Genomic DNA, 16,690 nt, shown 5'->3' on the forward strand with positions numbered 1-16,690 from the left:
GCTAGTTCTTACACAGGCAGATTTACTGGCTGCAGTCTGAGAGTCCAGCTCCATTTCCTAGTTTTGCTCTGCAACCCTTGACCTACACAGCTATTTAGCCCAGAGGAGAGATTACCAAGGAAACATTCTGTCTTTGAATTTCAAAAGAGCTTTGTCTGCATTCATCTTTCCCAAGAATCCTGTGTAGAACTTGCATTGTGTATTGGCTCCAGTGTTATCTCCCTTGGTAGATTGCCTTGAGGGTAAGGATGTGTTTTTGCTTCTCTTTGTATCCCTAGCATTTGGCTCAAATAGTTGGAGCTTAATAAGGGGGAGCTAGGTGGTGTTGTGCATAGACCACTGGCCCTGGAGTCAGGAGGACCCGAGTTCAAATCTAGCCTCACACACCTGATACTAGCTATGTGACCCTGGGCAAGTCACTTAATTCCAATTGCCTTAAACATCCGGGGCCATCTTCAGTCATCCTGATTGTATATCTTGCCACTGGACCCAGATGATTCTGGAGGGGAGAGTGAGGCTGGTGACTTTGCACAGCCCTTCCTTAAATCCAGTTCTGCAAGTCATGACATCATCCTAATGTCCTGGTCCTTTTCAAGAAAGAAAGACAAACAACAAGGAACTTAATAATTATTGATTGGTTGTTCAGAACTTGTTTGTCCTTGTTCTCTAAGAGGACCAGGAGGTGATCAGTGAATTAGTGAATTGCAGTGAGGGAGAGCTGTGAAAGGTCACCAGCCCTCACCCTCTCTTCTGGAGCCATGTGGGTCCAGTGGACTGGAGATGGGCCTGGATGTTTAAGGCAACTGGGGTTAAGTGACTTACTAGTAAGTGTCAAGTATCTGAGGCCAGATTTGAACTCAGGTCCTCCTGAATCCAGGGCTGGTGCTTTATCCACTGCACCACCTAGCTGCCCCCTGAACTAACCTTTTGAAAGGTGAGCTTCTCAACGCCAGAAGTATTACAACAGTGTCATGTTTGTACTTTCAGAGCTGGAAGGACCTTTGGCAGTCATCTGGGACAATCTCCTTATTTTCCAGGTGTGGAAACTGAGGCCAGAAATGTTTCAGTGGCTTGCTGGATGGGGCTCACACAGGTGTGAAGTGGCAGAACTTGAGATTTTAAGGAGATCCCCCGGTTCCAAACCATCCATCTTCTTTGTGGTGCTGTGCTGCCCCACCAGCTTCGTGATCAGCTATCAGGAATGGCACTGGTTTGCTGCCATAGGAGTTTGCATAAGAAGAGGCTTTAGAGAATGTGTGGTCCGTTGGCTCTTGTTTTACAGATGGAGACCCTGAAGCTGCATCTGAGGGGACAAGGCTCCCTCCAGCTCTAAAATGTTGGTCCTACGCTCTCTTTTCCCCTGTTTCCCTGACTTATGTGTCTCCCTCTAAAAAGAGATGTGACAGAAACCTTGCTCTTGAGGTGTTTACAGGCCAGATCATGTTTCCCTCAGACCAGGGCTCTGTGATGATAAGTGTTTATGTCATCTTCCTTTCATCTGGAGTAAACCTGCTTCCATTCAACCTTCAAAGTGAGGGCTTCCTGAAGGGCTGAAGTATGTCTCCTTTTCAGTGAGACAGTAGAGTGCTGTAGAAAGATCAAGAGATTTGAAGTCAGTCAGTCAGCATGCATTTATTAGGCACCTACCAGATACTGTGCTAAGTGCTGGGAATACAAAGAAAGGCAAGAGACAGACCTTACCCTCAAGGAGCTCACAGTCTAAAATGTATAAACAAGATATATACAGGATAAAGTGTAGATAACCAATATCAGGAGGCACTAGCATGGGCCAAAAATCGTGAGTTATTAGCCCAGTCCTGTGAGACCTTGGACAAGTCACTCCCCTGCTTCCCCATTCTCCCGATCCCCTCCTTTTCCCGCCGAGCTCCATTCATTCTTTTCCAAAGATCTCTCGGGTGGGGCGTGGTTTCGGCGTGGTTTTATGAAACCACGCCCCGATCTCACATTTTCCCTCCGGGGATTGGTTCCTGGGAGACCTCTCCACGCCCATCTTGTGTGACGCACAGCGCCGTTCAGCGGTGAGGCCAAGAGTAGGAGGGACTATTCGATCTGTGGGGCGGTGCGGGGGAACTTGGCCAGGAGGCTGGGCGGCAGGCGCGCAGGCGCGATGGGGAGCGGAGGGCGGGGCCCGAGGTGAGGCGAAAGGGAGGGGGTGGGAAGGAAGGAGGGAGGAAGAAGAGCCGGAAGTGGGCGGCGGGGGCTGTAGCTGCCAGGGAAACCGGGGAGTAGAGCGGCGGCGGCGGCGGCGGCTGGGTCGGGCTGGTGGGTGGGCGCTGTGGCGGCCAGGCAGGCAGGGGCGGGAAGCAGCGGGAGCCGGCCCGGGAACTCCAACATTCCCCTCCCCGCCCTCCCAGTCCCCTCAGCCGCCGGGGGCTACCGGCCTAACCGCTCACCGGGCCGTGAGGAGCCGCGCGCGCGGCCTTCCTTGCCGGCGCCGCCAGGGGGCGCCCGCCACAGGGGCTCGGGGGGAACCTTTACCCCCAGCTCTTGGGGGCCGGGGCCGGGGCTGGGCCGGGCTTAGCCCGGCGGGGGCGGTGTCTGGGGCACCTGCGACCCCCCCCCCTTCCCCGGCCTCGGGGCTCGCAGGTGAGCGCGGGGAGCGGGTCTCCTTCCCCCCCCGGGCAGGGGTCGCGGGGGCGCGTGGCCATGACGGGCAAGTCGGTGAGGGACGTGGATCGCTACCAGGCTGTCCTGGCTAGCCTGCTACTGGAGGAGGAGAACAAGTTCTGTGCGGACTGCCAGGCCAAAGGTAACCCCTGAGCAGGACCACCTGTCCCGTGCTCGGCCCCCCCGGGGACCCCTCCGAGGCCCTGGCGAGGGCTGGCCACTAGCCTCGCCGGCCCCTAAGAGAGGGCGAGCTTCCTGAGGGCAGGGACCCCGGCTTAGCCTAACCTCGCCTCTCCTGCCCAGAGGCCGGGATGGGGCTCTGTACACAGTGATCGCTTAATAAATGCTGGTCGAATGAATGAATGAATGAAGCAACCCTCCTGTCTCTTCCGACCTCTCAACAGAAAGAGAGTAGTAAGCAGGCTCTCTCTCTGCAGCCCAGCAGCATTGTACAGATGGATGGAGAGTGTGGGGGAGCTGTGTGCGCGTGTGTTTGTGTTCAAAGATTAGATCATAGGACCATAGATAGAGAGCTGGAAAGGACTCGGAGCAATTATCGTAGTTGCCGAGTAGGATTAAGAATAGTCACGGAGCTGGACCCTGATCGTGGTTACCAAGGGTGGATGACTTTTGGTCCACCCGGTTGCCCTGTGCAGTTGGGTCAATATCTTTATGCAGTGACAAACTGCAGATTTCTTGGTCCTGGTACTTCACCTTCATGTGGGTGGTGGCGGTAACGAACAGGTTCAGGCTGTAGTGCAGGATCCATTTGGCGGATGGAGGGGGGGGAGACAGAAATAACATTGGGTTTGCTTCCTGGTGTTCGCAGGGCCAAGCTCGGTGAAATGGTATGGTTGTCAAACGGGCATCTAGCGTCCATTTGACAACGACCCTCCAAGGCTCAGTTTGAGCAGTTGATTGGATTAGATAAGGGTGTTTGGCCTAAAAAATACGCAGCAACTTGCTTGGCAGTTGACACATTTATGGCCACATGGTCTTGGGGCAGAATAGTTTTCGTTTCCTCTTTTTGCTTGAATACTTGATAAACACAGGAGTTATGGAAATGCCTGGTTGGGGGAAGGGTGGTTCTGCTGTTTTAATACATTTCCCTGATATGGGGCCCCGTGGCCCCATCAGTTTCTCAGGATGTGCTCTGTGTGTGTGTGTGTGTGTGTGTATGTATGTATGTATAGCTGCTCTTTGTCAGTGGATGTAATTGTTGCATAGGCTTATCTTTCAACATGAGGATAAACCAAGGACCTAAATGTATTTGTTCTTTTGACTGGGGGGAGGGACAGGGACAGGGACAGGGACAGGGACTGAAGTAGACCAGTATTTTTTGTTTATCTGTTTGCTTGTTTGTTTTCATGTAAGTGGGGTGGGCAGGGAGATGCTATGTCTTTTTCTTGCCCCTCATATAAAGAGAAAATTAGTATGTCCTGATGAACTCTGTGGCTCAGTGGGAAGGTGGGTAGCAGCCATAAACCAGACTTTATTTGAAAAACTGCTTGGGGTTAATTGGTTAAAGTAGGTTCTTGTTAATGGAGTGTTCTCTCTGTTAGAGTTTCCCTGCAGCTAGGGGGAGGTGCCTTGGCTTTGCTCAGTTCCCCATTCTGAATCATAGCGGGGCCAGCCACAGGAAGGATTGTTGCTGGGATGGAGGAGTCAGGTGCCATTTCCATGATGAGACCCATTTCTCATCATAGGATCATACAGCCAGAGCTGGAAGGGACATGAGAAGCCATGTATATGATCCCTTCATAGCAGAAGGAGGCCAAAGGAGGCCAGAGGAGGAGCCCAAGGTCACACACTAGTAGTCAGCATCAGAGGTGAATTTTGAAACCCAGGTCCCCTGACTCTAAAGCTCTTGTTCTTCCCACTCTACCACACTTTCTCCTGGATTCATATCCTAGCTCTATCAAAGCTAGTGATTACCTTGGGCTCACCATCTGGGTCCGTTCCTCCTCTAAAATGGAGGGGCTGACTAGATGCTCTCTCAGGTTCTAAATCTTTTGATTCTCTCTTTAAGCTGAAGCCTGGTTGTGAAGAGTTTTACCAAGCTTTCCAGTCTGATTACACATTACTTTCCTTAATGAGCTCTGGTTCCAGCCAAACTGTTGTCCCTTGCTATTCCCTGTACAGGCTGGTCCATCTCTTGCTGTCGTACCTACCTTTCTACAGGCTGTTCCCCCTGGTCTGAAATGTCTCCCTCCTTCTTTCTACCTCTTGTAGCCCCTACCTCTCTTTAATGCTTAGCTCTAATGCTGCCTCCTACAAGGGCCTTTTTCTGATTCTCTTGTTAGTGGCCCTATCCCCACCATTGTGCATTTATTTTGCTTACATTCTGTATTTATTTATCTGTGAACATATTATATTCCTCTCCATAGTAATGCAAAGGCTCATTGATGGCAGGAACTGTCTCATTTTTGTATTTGTGTCTCTATTGCCTAACACAGTAATAGGAACATCGTGGTTCATTTAATAATTGTTTTGTTACCTCTAACAAATGGTCATGGCAGCTTGAATAATAATAATAATAATAACAGTATCATTTATCTAGCTCTTACTATGTGTCAGCACTATGCTAAGCCCTTTACAAATAATTTGATCCTCAAAAGACCTGGGAGGTAGGTGCTATTAGGATCATTTTACAGTTGAGAAAACTGAGGCAGAGATTAAGTAACTTGCCCAGGATCACACAGCTAGTAAGTGTCCTGAGGCTGGATTTGATCTCAGGTCTTCCTGACTCCAGGCCCAGTGGCGCTATCAAGCCTTTTCAATGACGGGGGCTCACTGCCTTTACAGACTTTTGGCAGTCCTTTAATTTCTAGGTTGAGCCGTTCTCTACCGCCCCTGTGACCCCTTCCCACGCTCCTGCTGCAGGTGCCTTTGGTAGAGAAGAGAACATAGCTGTCTTCTTCTTCTGGTCAGTTCTTCAAATACCTGGAAAACAGCACTCACCCCCCCACCCTGCGTCTCTTATGGTGCAAGAGCAAGGGCTCTTCAGCTTTTTTGTGCCATGGACCCATTGACAGTTTGAAGCTTAGGCATCACTTTTCAGACGGATGTTTTTAAATAATGGAAGGGAGTGCTAAGTTTCACTTAGAAGTTACGGAAAATGAAGATAAATATTTTTTCCCATTTAAATTAATGGATGTCCTGCTATCTATCTGTGGACCTCAGGTTAAGATTCTTATGCAAAATTTTATTTACTGCTTTTATTCATCACCCCTCCAAAAAAAATACAAACCTCTCTGACAGGCTCTTGTTATAGTATAGCTAAAGATCACTGAAACTTTAGTGACTTAATTCTAAATAAAAACTAGCAACTTTGTGGGCTAAGAAAATTCACTTAGTAATTGTTGTCCTTGTAACCTGTGGTTCCTAGAAAGGGCAGTTTTCATAATTTGGCAGTGCAGGATGCAACTGCTATGTGCTTTTGAGGAGAGGGATTTGCTGTTATAAATTACTGCCCTCTTTGATCAGTTAGTAAGAATTTATCAGGCCCTCCAATTATCTAGCTTGTGCATTATGTATTTAGGCCTCCTCTCCATATTTTCCCCCTTGGCCATTTTTGTGTTTCACTACTACATAATAGAGCAGGGACTTTAGGAAAGGACATCTTTATTAGTTTTAGTTACTTGTTAGTTAGACCTGGTAAAACGTTTAGGAGAAGTGGAGTTTTACTACCCTTGGACTGGAATAAAGGTATTTTAAGCTCATTTCCTTTGTGACCATAGATAATTAAGAATTTCACAGCATCTCACCAAATACCTGGAAATGAGGCAATAGGACTGGAGGAGGAATAAAGTAGCCCAGAAACACAAATGGGCAGGGTTTTTTTGTGTTTCTCTGAAATTTTTCTTTCACACCATAAATATAGGTTCCTCTTTCATGTTTGTACTTTGGTTCTGGGATGTTCTCTCTATTATATGATAAGAAATTTGACTGGAAATACACAAATAACAGAATCATTGGAATGGAATGGACCGATCTGCCCTTCCAGTTAGTTGTTTACTTGGGCTTGGGGTGTTTTACCACAGGATCCGTTAGATTTCCTGTGACTCTAAGCTACTGTAATTATTCTTCGGTGGAAATGGAACTAGTCATTTAAGCCCTCGCTAAGCCCTAGAGATATTTTCCTCTAGATCCCTTAGACCCTTTCCTCTAGGCGCCTCATGGGAGTTTAGTAGAGCAGAGGTCATTAGGGACTGAGGACATATGTCGGTGTGTGATAGTAGTATGACATGGTGGAAAGCATATTGGACTTGAGTCAGAGGACTGGAGTTCTAGCTCTTCTATTTACTACCCATGTGACCTATGGGGCTCCAGCTTCCTAATTTGTAAAAGAGGGGACTGAACTAGATGACCTTTGAGGTCCCTCCCAGCTCTAAATTTATGCTGCTGTTAATCTGAAAGAGATGAAAATTTGGTCCTTGCCATTGCATCTTTCTTTACTCTTTCCTATGCCTCTGATAGTTGATAAAGAACTGGACAGCTGTAATGTCAGAACATGAAAACATGAAAGGAGACAGATTGGTTAGCCAGGTCCTGTTGCTAAGAGAGAAAGAGTGATGCTTTATAGTTAGTTTAGTAACATTGTTTTTCTTAGCATGTACTGGTGAAAACAAAACAAAACAAAACAAAACCCAAAAGAAATACACGTAATGTTGACCAAACCTTGTTACTTGGCTATGGATTGAAACCCCAAGTTGTTTCACTTAGCTAAGTTTTGAAATGCCTTCTCCCTCTCCCCCTTTCAAAATTAAAGTATTGTGTGTGGTTACAGGGAGCCTGGGCTACCATGACTCACCCCATAAATCTTTAGGCTTTGCAGCTAAAACCATTTCCTGTGTATGGTGATTCTAACATTTCTGCAAATGTGCTCAATCTGAGCCCATGTGGCTGGTTTCTGGATGTTTCTCATCCTCCCAAGCTAATTGAAAAATGCTAATGAAACAATATTTTGTCACCTTAATGGTGGATTGCTCTATAGGATTATTGCTCATTCAAACAGAATACTTGAATAAAAAGTGAAATTCCCTTTAAAGATCTGTTTTTAGAGAAAGATCAACTGGTACAAAGTATGTTCAGCCCTGGGTCTATGAAGTTCAGGTTGTAATGGTTGAATCCTCTAGGCCCCAGCAGGTCTCCAATTTTGACCATGTGCAAGATGGCTAGATAAGGATCTAAAAAGTTTGGTGGACTCTGCTCTTAGGATCATGTATTTAGAGTTGAGAAGGAATCCTTGGAGGTCTCTTAGTTCAGCCTCTCATTTTATAGTTGAGAAATTGAGTACCAGAGAAGAAGGACTTATCCAGAGTTTCACAGAACTGGGGTTTGAGCTCAGGTTCCCCCCACCTCCCACATACTCCAAGTCCAACACTATTTCCACTATACTGTGCTGCCTCATTAGGTAGAGAATAGTCATGAATTGTAATTACACTAAACTTACCTCTTAGATACCATACCACTGGACATGTTTTACATTCAACAAAAAATGCTTGTGAAAATAGTAACTATGAAGGGTTCTCTTTGTTATGTGAAACATCATGTAAACTGTTATATTGTTTTTCTGTTAGAGGTCAGCTGATGTCTTCCTGTTATATATTAACTTAAAGCAAGAAGCTTCTACCCACAACTTTGAATATTGTAGCTGCATTTGGAGCTGAAAATAATTCTCTGAATTTAGATACCACAAAGAACTTTACTTCCTTGCTTTCAGCCTGTCAACAGCATTTATTAAACACCTACTATGTGCCAGGGGACTGTGTTCTAGGCAATTTTCATAGTTGCTCAACCTTTTGCTGCTCCTAAAGTAACTTTCTGAGGTTTTGCAACTGATGCTTCTTTACTGTGACAATTGTGGTTGAAGATGACACAGTTTTACTGAAAGTCATTTTTATCAGGATTCCTATTAGATCACTGTCACAGAGCTAAACTTATTCCCTGGGTTCCCTGGGATATAGCCTTACTTTTTTTTCCCCCCTCTGTCCTTTCAAACCTTGTGTGGCAGAGTAGATGATATAAATTGGAAGTGTGACATCTCTTAGAGCCAGAGTTCTTCTCTCCCCCCCCCCCCCCCCCCCCCCCATGGCAATGAGAGTTAAGTGACTTGCCCAGGGTCACACAGCTAGTAAATGTCAAGTGTCTGAGGCCAGATTTGAACTCAGGTCCTCCTGAATCCAGGGCCGGTGCTTTATCCACTCACTGTGCCACCTAGCTGCCCCTTAGAGCAAGAGTTCTTATCCTTTTTTTGTGTGTGTGATGAATCCTTTTGGGTCAGAGAAGCCTATGGACCTCATCTCAGATTAAGTTTTTAAATATATAGAGTAGAATATAGAGGATTGCAAAGAAAATCAGTTTTTTAAAATACAGTTATCAAGTTTTAAAAAAAAGTTAATGGATCCCAGGTCTAAGACCCTTTGTCTCATAGCATATGAATGAAATTCCCAGTGGACAATGACCTGAATTTGTGATATTGAGGTGGTTACTCGTGTGGTCTATTCTTCAGGCTCCTTGCTTATAAGAGAGTATGGCACATTTCAGACATCTGAAACTGGATGTCCCATAAATATTTTAAATGCAAAATATTCAAAACATTATCATTATCTTTCCCCCCCAAACTCTCCCACCTCCTAGCTTCCCTGTTACTGTACAAAGCAACACCATTCTCTCAGTCCCTTACAACCTAGGAGTCATCTGGATTCCTCTCTATCTTTTATCCTACCCCTGTCCTCATACAAACTGTTGCCAAGACCTGTTATTTTTATCTTTGCAACATCTCTGGAATATGCCCCCTTCTCTCTGACACTGCTACCTCTCTAGTGCAGGTCCTCATCACCTCAAGCCTGGATTACAGCAGTAGTCTGCCGATGGGTCTGCCTGCCTCAAGCCTCTCCCCACTCCAGTCCATCCTCCATTCAGCCACCAAAGTGATTTTCCTAAAATGCAGGTCCCCCACACTCCCCACCCCACCCCTACCCCCCACTTAATAAACCCCAGTGGCTCTTATGGTCTTCAGGAGTAAATATAAAATGCTTTGTTTGGCATTCAAAGTCCTTCACGACATAGCCCCCTCCTACCTTTCTAGTGTTCTTACACCTTACTCCCAGATTCATACCCTTTGATCTTTTGGCACTGGCCTCCTGGCTTCTCCACATCTTTCTCTTGGGGCATTCTCTGTGGCTAGAATGCTCTCCAGGCCTAGGATGCTTTTCCTCCTCTACTTCAATTATTGACTGCCCTGGCTTCATTTAATTTCCAACTAAAATCCCATTTTCTACTAGGAAGTCTTCCCCAACCCGTCTTAATTCCAGTCCCTTCCCTCTGTTAATGATATCTATTTATCCTGTATATAGTTCGCTTTGTATATATTTGTTTGCATGCTGTCTCTCTCGTTAGATTGTAAACTCCTTGAGGACAGGGACTGCCTTTGACCTCTTTTTGTGTCCTCTGTACTTGGCACAGTGCCTGGCACATAGTAGGCTCTTAATAAATGTTTATAGATTGATGGACATTGGAGGCTTCCCTGCTTCTCAGTGGGAATTGGGATTAATTGACCCTTATGGTGCTTTGCAAACCTGAACTAGAGCACCAATAAGATTTCCACATAGGTATGAAGGAATAACAATTGTAGATGCATGAAAGACAACTTATTAAGACTTAAATTATTTTTATCATCTTTTTTTATTTTGCGGGGCAATTGGGGTTAACTGACTTGCCCAGAGTCACACAGCTAGTAAGTGTTAAGTGTCTGAGGTCGGATTTGAACTCAGGTATTCCTGAATCCAGGGCCGGTGCTCTATCCACTGCGCCACCTAGCTGCCCCCATCTTTTTTTTTTTTTAAAGCAAAAGACCAACTGTTCACTACTTTGGCTATATGCAGTGTTGGGGTTAAGACTTAGAAAACATATAATGCTCTGTTTGCTAATTCTGGATTGTAATTAATATAAAACTAATCTTTTAGGTACCATAGTAGTTCTCCCAAATTAAAGTTTACTCTCCCAGCCTTGTCAAGAAGAGGGTTAGAGGTGAGTCATTTCTGGCTAGTCTTTCAGCAAGTCTTAATATTCCATGATCATGCAGGTCACGATATCCCTGCATTTCTCAGCTATTGACATTCCAATGTGTAGGTGGCAGCACTCTTGGGCCTGGTTGCCCATGTTTGTTTTGCCACATGAGTCATTATCATCTGTTTCCATTCTTCTACTTGCAGAGTCCAATCTAAAATTAATGGTTTCATATAATTACAGATTATACTACCTTACTAACTGACTTAATGTATTTCACTTTATGTATTCTATTAGATTGTGAGCTCCTTTGGGGCAGAGACTCTGCACAATATGTGGCTCATAGTAGGTGCTTAAATGTTTATTGATTGATAGATTACATTGGTAAGGTGGCATTTTATTGTAACAGAGAAGTAGACAAGGGATATAATGACATGGAATTGAGTCAGACTCCATTCCTTATCATCAGAGCATCTTCTGTAGGACTCTGAAACCAGTGTGTGTGTGTGTGTGTGTGTGTGTGTGTGTGTGTGTGTGAGAGAGAGAGAGAGAGACAGACAGACAGACAGACTTTATACGAAGCACATATAAGCTGATATTCTATGACTTTTCTTCCTCTAAATCTTCTCTCACCTCTTATGGGGAGACAGCTTCTTAGGGTACTTGAACAACCGCTTGGCTTTTAGGAAAGTGAGAAGTTTATACTTAACTAAGTCAATTTCAGAGTAGATTTTAAGGCTTCTCTAAAACTTAAAGAAGTATACTTCATTGTTTTTCTCCCCCCTCCTTTCCTTCTTCTCTGTCTCCCCCTCCCTCCTTCCCCCCTCTTCTCTCTCCCCCTCTCTCCCTCCAATCCCAAGAGTAAAGGGTTGTGTGTTGTTTTTTTTAAGGGTTGTGTTTTTTTGAACAAGAGATAAGCTCTCACAGACTCATCCCAATGGGTACCGCTTTTCATGTTCATAAAAGACCTTATCTATTGCTGAGACAATCATTTGCCCTGGGAAGCATCATAATAGTTGCTCTCTAGCCTGTAGATCATGATGTCTGACCACATAGATCCACATCTGCATCATGTCACAATAACTGGGGGTTATTTCTCAGAATAACTGGGAGCCATTTATCGTATAGTTACTTAGAATGCTAGTCCCTACCCTGTCAATTCTGAGAATCCCATGAATATGACATAAACAGACCCCATCCTACTTAAATCTCCTAGAAGGCATGAAACAGCTACACATTTTGGTCCCCAAGACGAGGACCATCAAGGCAGCTGGAAAAAGCAGTTGAGTGCATGGTATGAGTGGGGGGGGGGTGTCAGAATCTGTTCAGTGAGATCATTGGTGGACACAAATTTATCTTTGTATCTTGACAACGTGGACATGCAGCCTTTTCATTGTCTTTGAATCTTAAAGCTGGAAGGGGCTTTCAGAATCTAGTCCAACCCCTTTATTTTAGAAATGGGCAAGGTGAAGACTAGAGTCATCTGTGCCATGACTTGCTCACAGTCACATGATGAATTATTAGCAGAGCTAGGATTTATACTCAAGTTTTCTGCTTCTCTGTTGGTGCTCTTCCACTTCATCCCACCAACCAATGCAACTCTTGTCATCTCTCCTAGGACTCCAGGTAGATTGATGTAAGAAAATACAGATGAAAGTTGTCTTGTCTAATTAAAAAAACAAAACATGAAACTGCACAGCCACACTAGACCTTTTTTGGCCTCTGATTCTGTGGGGTGGGACTAACACTAGCTTCCAGTCACTTTGTTTCTTCCTTCAGAAAATGATGCTGTGTACATTTAGCACTTAAGTCTACCTCCTTTTCAGTATTTTCTCTGGCATTCGGGTCCTTGCCAATTTTGGTAAATTGGGGGAGCCTGGTCAGCAAGAGTTAAGCAAGTTGCTGGCTCCAGACTGATTCTTCCTTATTAGCCATAAGAAATTGGACCCTTATTTGTCTGAGTAAAGGCACATTCTATGAACATGAGGGAGGATTTTATTTTTAGTAGATCGTTCTCCAAAATCAGCTTTTCCTTGGTAGGTGGTAGTTAGACTTTAGACGCTTCCCGAGAAGTCATTTTGATTTTGTTTTATTTTAGAATGGCAGAGAAATCTTACATCAGAGGTTTTTCCTTATCATACAGCTGGTCGTTAGGTACTCCATTTCTTCTTAACAGAAGAATTCTGCATTTGTAAAGCACGATGTTTTACAGTTGTAATGTACAGCTACCATGTTTGACTCTCTTCCCTTTCCCAAACTTTTTCCCTCCCTCCCCCACTCTTCCGGACCCCGTATTTCCCCACAGGCATTGTGGATGTCCGTCCATTGATAGCTGTACTGCTGATTCCTCCACAGTGGAACACCCAGCGATGAGCCAAGTCCATCCTCGGCTGGGGCCACTCATCAGCGTAAGGTTGTCCTGGTGGTTGTTTCCTTATTGTCCAAACACCCTCTTGTGTTTAGCTGAAACTTGCCCTAAGTTCCTGGTAGATTCCCGGCCCCTTTTGATGTGTTGCTGCTTAGTTATTTTATTGTCTTGCTTTGAAAATGAACTTTTCAGCAATCCTGAGTCAAAGCAAAGCTTTTTGACTAAAGCCATATTTTCTCAACACCTACCAACTTTCCTCCCAGCTTTCCTCCCTTGTGTTCTAGTGTGGTTTTAGTTACACAAGGTGCCAGTGGCTTAGAGATTGCTCAGTTTCCAAGCTCACTTTGAAAGCACTTTTCCATGAATTGCCATTTGTATTTGACATCAAAAGTTTTAAAAGGAAATTTCTTCCTTTCAAAGAAGGTGCTTCCCCAAAAGCCTAGTGTCAGAATAGGGAACAGGTTCTCTCTGGCTTCTCCTTACATCAAGATAACCAAGAAGCCAAATGTGTATTTCTCATCTAATGCTGTATATGTTCAAAGCTCTGGCTTCAGTGCCAAGACAGAATGGAGAGAGCCCTGCCTCATTAGGTTAGAGCAAGGCTTCTTCAACTTTTTCCACTGGCCCCTTTTTGCCCAAGAAATTTTTATGTAACCCTCGGTTTATAGGTCTATAAAATAGGTTATACATAACCATTTACTGTTGCCAAAGTTTTCGTGACCCCTTATGGGGTCATGACCCACAGTTTAAGAAGCTAGAGACTAGACCTCACAATTGTGACCAGCAAGCCCTTCTCAACAAGAAGGCCTGAGAAAATGGAGTGATTCCACCCCCATGGTTGTGTTGGTGTTGGTGGAGAGAATGTGAAGTCCCACGGCCCAAAGCTTGCATCTCCTAGAGAGAGTTTACGTGTTAAAACCCACCACATTCTCCAGCTTTGATGCTTATATGTTTTGACAGCAGCCTCGCTTAACCCAGAACTGAAGTGCAGGGACAGTCATTTTCTTTGCTTGCAATTCTGAGTGTTAAAACTTCTATCTTTTCCTTCCCTCCCCGCCCCCTTCTCCCTTGTGCTGTACTTGGAAACCAAATTCTAGAGAGTCTTTTTTAAAATTGAAAGGCAAAAGGAAATTAACCCAAGGGCAGATGTGTGCATTTATTGCTAATTCTTTAAAAGCACAATTCTAATAAACAAGATGGTGCCATATGTGACATGATTAATCTCATTCTACACTGTGAAGCGTAGGTGATTTCTCCTTGTTCGTACCTTTTACTCTTCCCAAAGCCATCAGAAACCTTCAGAATAAGAGCTGATGGGGTCATGCCTGATTTGAGAAAAAAGCAAGCATTATAAGGTAAAAGACTAAGCAGCCCCTTGATGTTGAAAAGCACCTCTAGGCACCTGTCTGGGGCAATGGCTTAGTTCTCAGAAGATGGGAATAAGACACTAAGAACTCACAGGTGACTGTGTCTGGTGCTTAGGAGAGGTCTGCTGGGAACTGTAAGTGAAAAGGTCAGTCATGGTGTTGGATAAAGACCTCTGGCTCCTAGTAAGGATTCAGTTCAAACTTATATAATGACTCTAGATTCTGGATAGAAGGATACAAAGAGGAAAAATAACCCAGTCCTTGCTTGTTTTCTAATTAGGGAGATAGGGCATGTGCCTGTACAGATGAGTGATGACATAAGGGAGATTATGATAGAGCCAGAGAGATCCAGGCAGATTTCATAAAAATGACTGCCCCTGCACTGTAGTTCTGGGTTAAGTGAGGCTTCTGCCAAAACATAAGCATCACGGGCTGGAGTGATTGCTTTCATGTTGGGGCTGGGGGTGGAAATCAGGGGAAGGCTTCATGGAAAAGTTGACATCTGAGCAGAACCTTGAAGGAAGAGGGTTTCAGCAGGTCAGGTGAAAGAGTGCAGTCCATGCTTGGAGGACTGCTTATGTGAATTCCAAGAGTCTGGAAATAGGGGGAGGAGACTGGCCATAGCTAGCAGAATCAGTTAGTCAGGAATGTAACCTTCGTAAAGAGGAGAAGTCTGGGAAAGTAGGAAAAGATAGGAGGGAGACATTGTGGAGGGGCTTAAATTCTTTTCTGTTGGCAATAGTGAGGCGCAGAAGACTTTTTTGACCATTAATGAGGGGGCAGCTTAGGTGGCACAGTGGAAAGAGCATTGGCCTGGATTCAGGAGGACCTGAGTTCAAATCTGGCCTCAGACACTTAATACTTACTAGCTGTGTGACCCTGGGCAAGTCATTTAACCCCCATTGCCTGCCAAAAAAAAAAGACCATTAATGAGACTATGCATTAAGAAGAGGATTTCAGTAAGTGTATGAAAACCAGACTGGGCTGGGGGAGAGGAAGGGGTCTGGAAGTTTTGTTAGGCTTTGCAATAGTGCAGGTGAGGTCATGAGGGCCTGGAATAGGGATGGAGGAGGGGGGAGTGGAGAGAGAACTAGATGACCTAGAGATGGGGGAGGTGCAGGTTACTTGAGTAGCTGTAGAAACAGGAGGAGCCTGATTAGGTCTCATGTTCAGATTTCTAAAGTAAGCCTCTGAACAGAACAGCAGAACACAAGTGTCTTAAACCAACATAATTAGAATTATAATTTAAACATTTAGTGTACTCGCTGAGGCACCTGAAGAAAAAGTAATAGGTGTCATCATTTACACTGCTCCCAGCTTCCAAGTCAGTTAAATTACCTAAATAACTATAAATGTTGTTACTTTTTAACCTTTTGGTTGTTTCTGTGGTTGCACAGGCCTCATCAAATGTTCAAATCTAGTATCTGATCATGTACTCATTGGAAACATTCTTACCAGATTCAAAGGGGACTTCTCTCCAGGGGACATCAACCCAAAGAGATAGGGGACAACATTAACTTTGCCCAAGCCTTGAGCCTTTGTTACGGTGCTTCTGTATCCATGGTAGGGCATTGCCTTGGGGACAGATTTAACTTCAAACCAATGAAGTTTAACATAACGACAGGAATCTCTTAGTGTGGTGCAGGTCAGGGAGCAGCATTTGACCATAGAGGGTCAAGCAGTGGCAGTAAAGATCAGTCATCTTGATGTTCCTATACTTTTACTTGGTCATAGAATTTAGAATGGAAAGGGCCTTAGAGATCATCCAGGCTAGCCTCATCTAAAAAAAGTTTCCTTTGATTCCTTTTGTTTGTATATGCCATTTCAAAAGGCACCCCTTTCCCACCCCCTTCCCAGTGAACCAAGCAAAACCTAGGGACATGGCCACTGCAACTGACGTCGTGTGCATTGTTCCAAAGCCATGGTCTCCTGCTTGGCAGTAGAAAAGAGGAAGTTGAATTTCCTCTATGCTTTGTTGTTCGAATTGTTCATTTTTGTTTTATTGTTATTTAATTAGCCTTTTTGTTTTCCTGATCCTGCTTACATCGCTCCATTAATAACTGCTAACAACTCCGTTCACGTCTTTTGAGGCTTCTCCAAATTCCTCATTCACCATTTCTTAAGGTGCAATAATATTCCATTATATTCATGTACCATACTTTGTTTAGGCATTCTCCAGTTGAAGGTACTCATTTGTTTCTTGCTATCACAAAAAAAATGTTGCCATGAATATTTTGTATATATGAGACCTTCCTTTTTGTTCTTGACCTTCTTTGGGTACCCTGCTAGCAGTAGAATCTCTGGGTCAAAGCAT

General features: G+C 44.6%; 1 protein-coding gene across 1 annotated transcript in view; it reads left to right on the forward strand.

Annotated features, from left to right (window-relative positions):
* Positions 1-2,290: 2,290 nt before the first annotated feature.
* SMAP2 (small ArfGAP2) overlaps positions 2,291-16,690 on the forward strand; it is a 60,308-nt gene continuing 45,908 nt past the window's right edge. Inside the window, exon 1 of the mRNA XM_043995142.1 lies at positions 2,291-2,770. Coding sequence (XP_043851077.1) covers positions 2,668-2,770 — 103 coding nt within the window. The 5' untranslated portion in view covers positions 2,291-2,667. The remainder of the gene's footprint in view (positions 2,771-16,690) is intronic.

This window comes from Dromiciops gliroides, chromosome 3 (genome assembly GCF_019393635.1).
Source record: "Dromiciops gliroides isolate mDroGli1 chromosome 3, mDroGli1.pri, whole genome shotgun sequence".
NCBI lineage: Eukaryota > Metazoa > Chordata > Mammalia > Microbiotheria > Microbiotheriidae > Dromiciops > Dromiciops gliroides.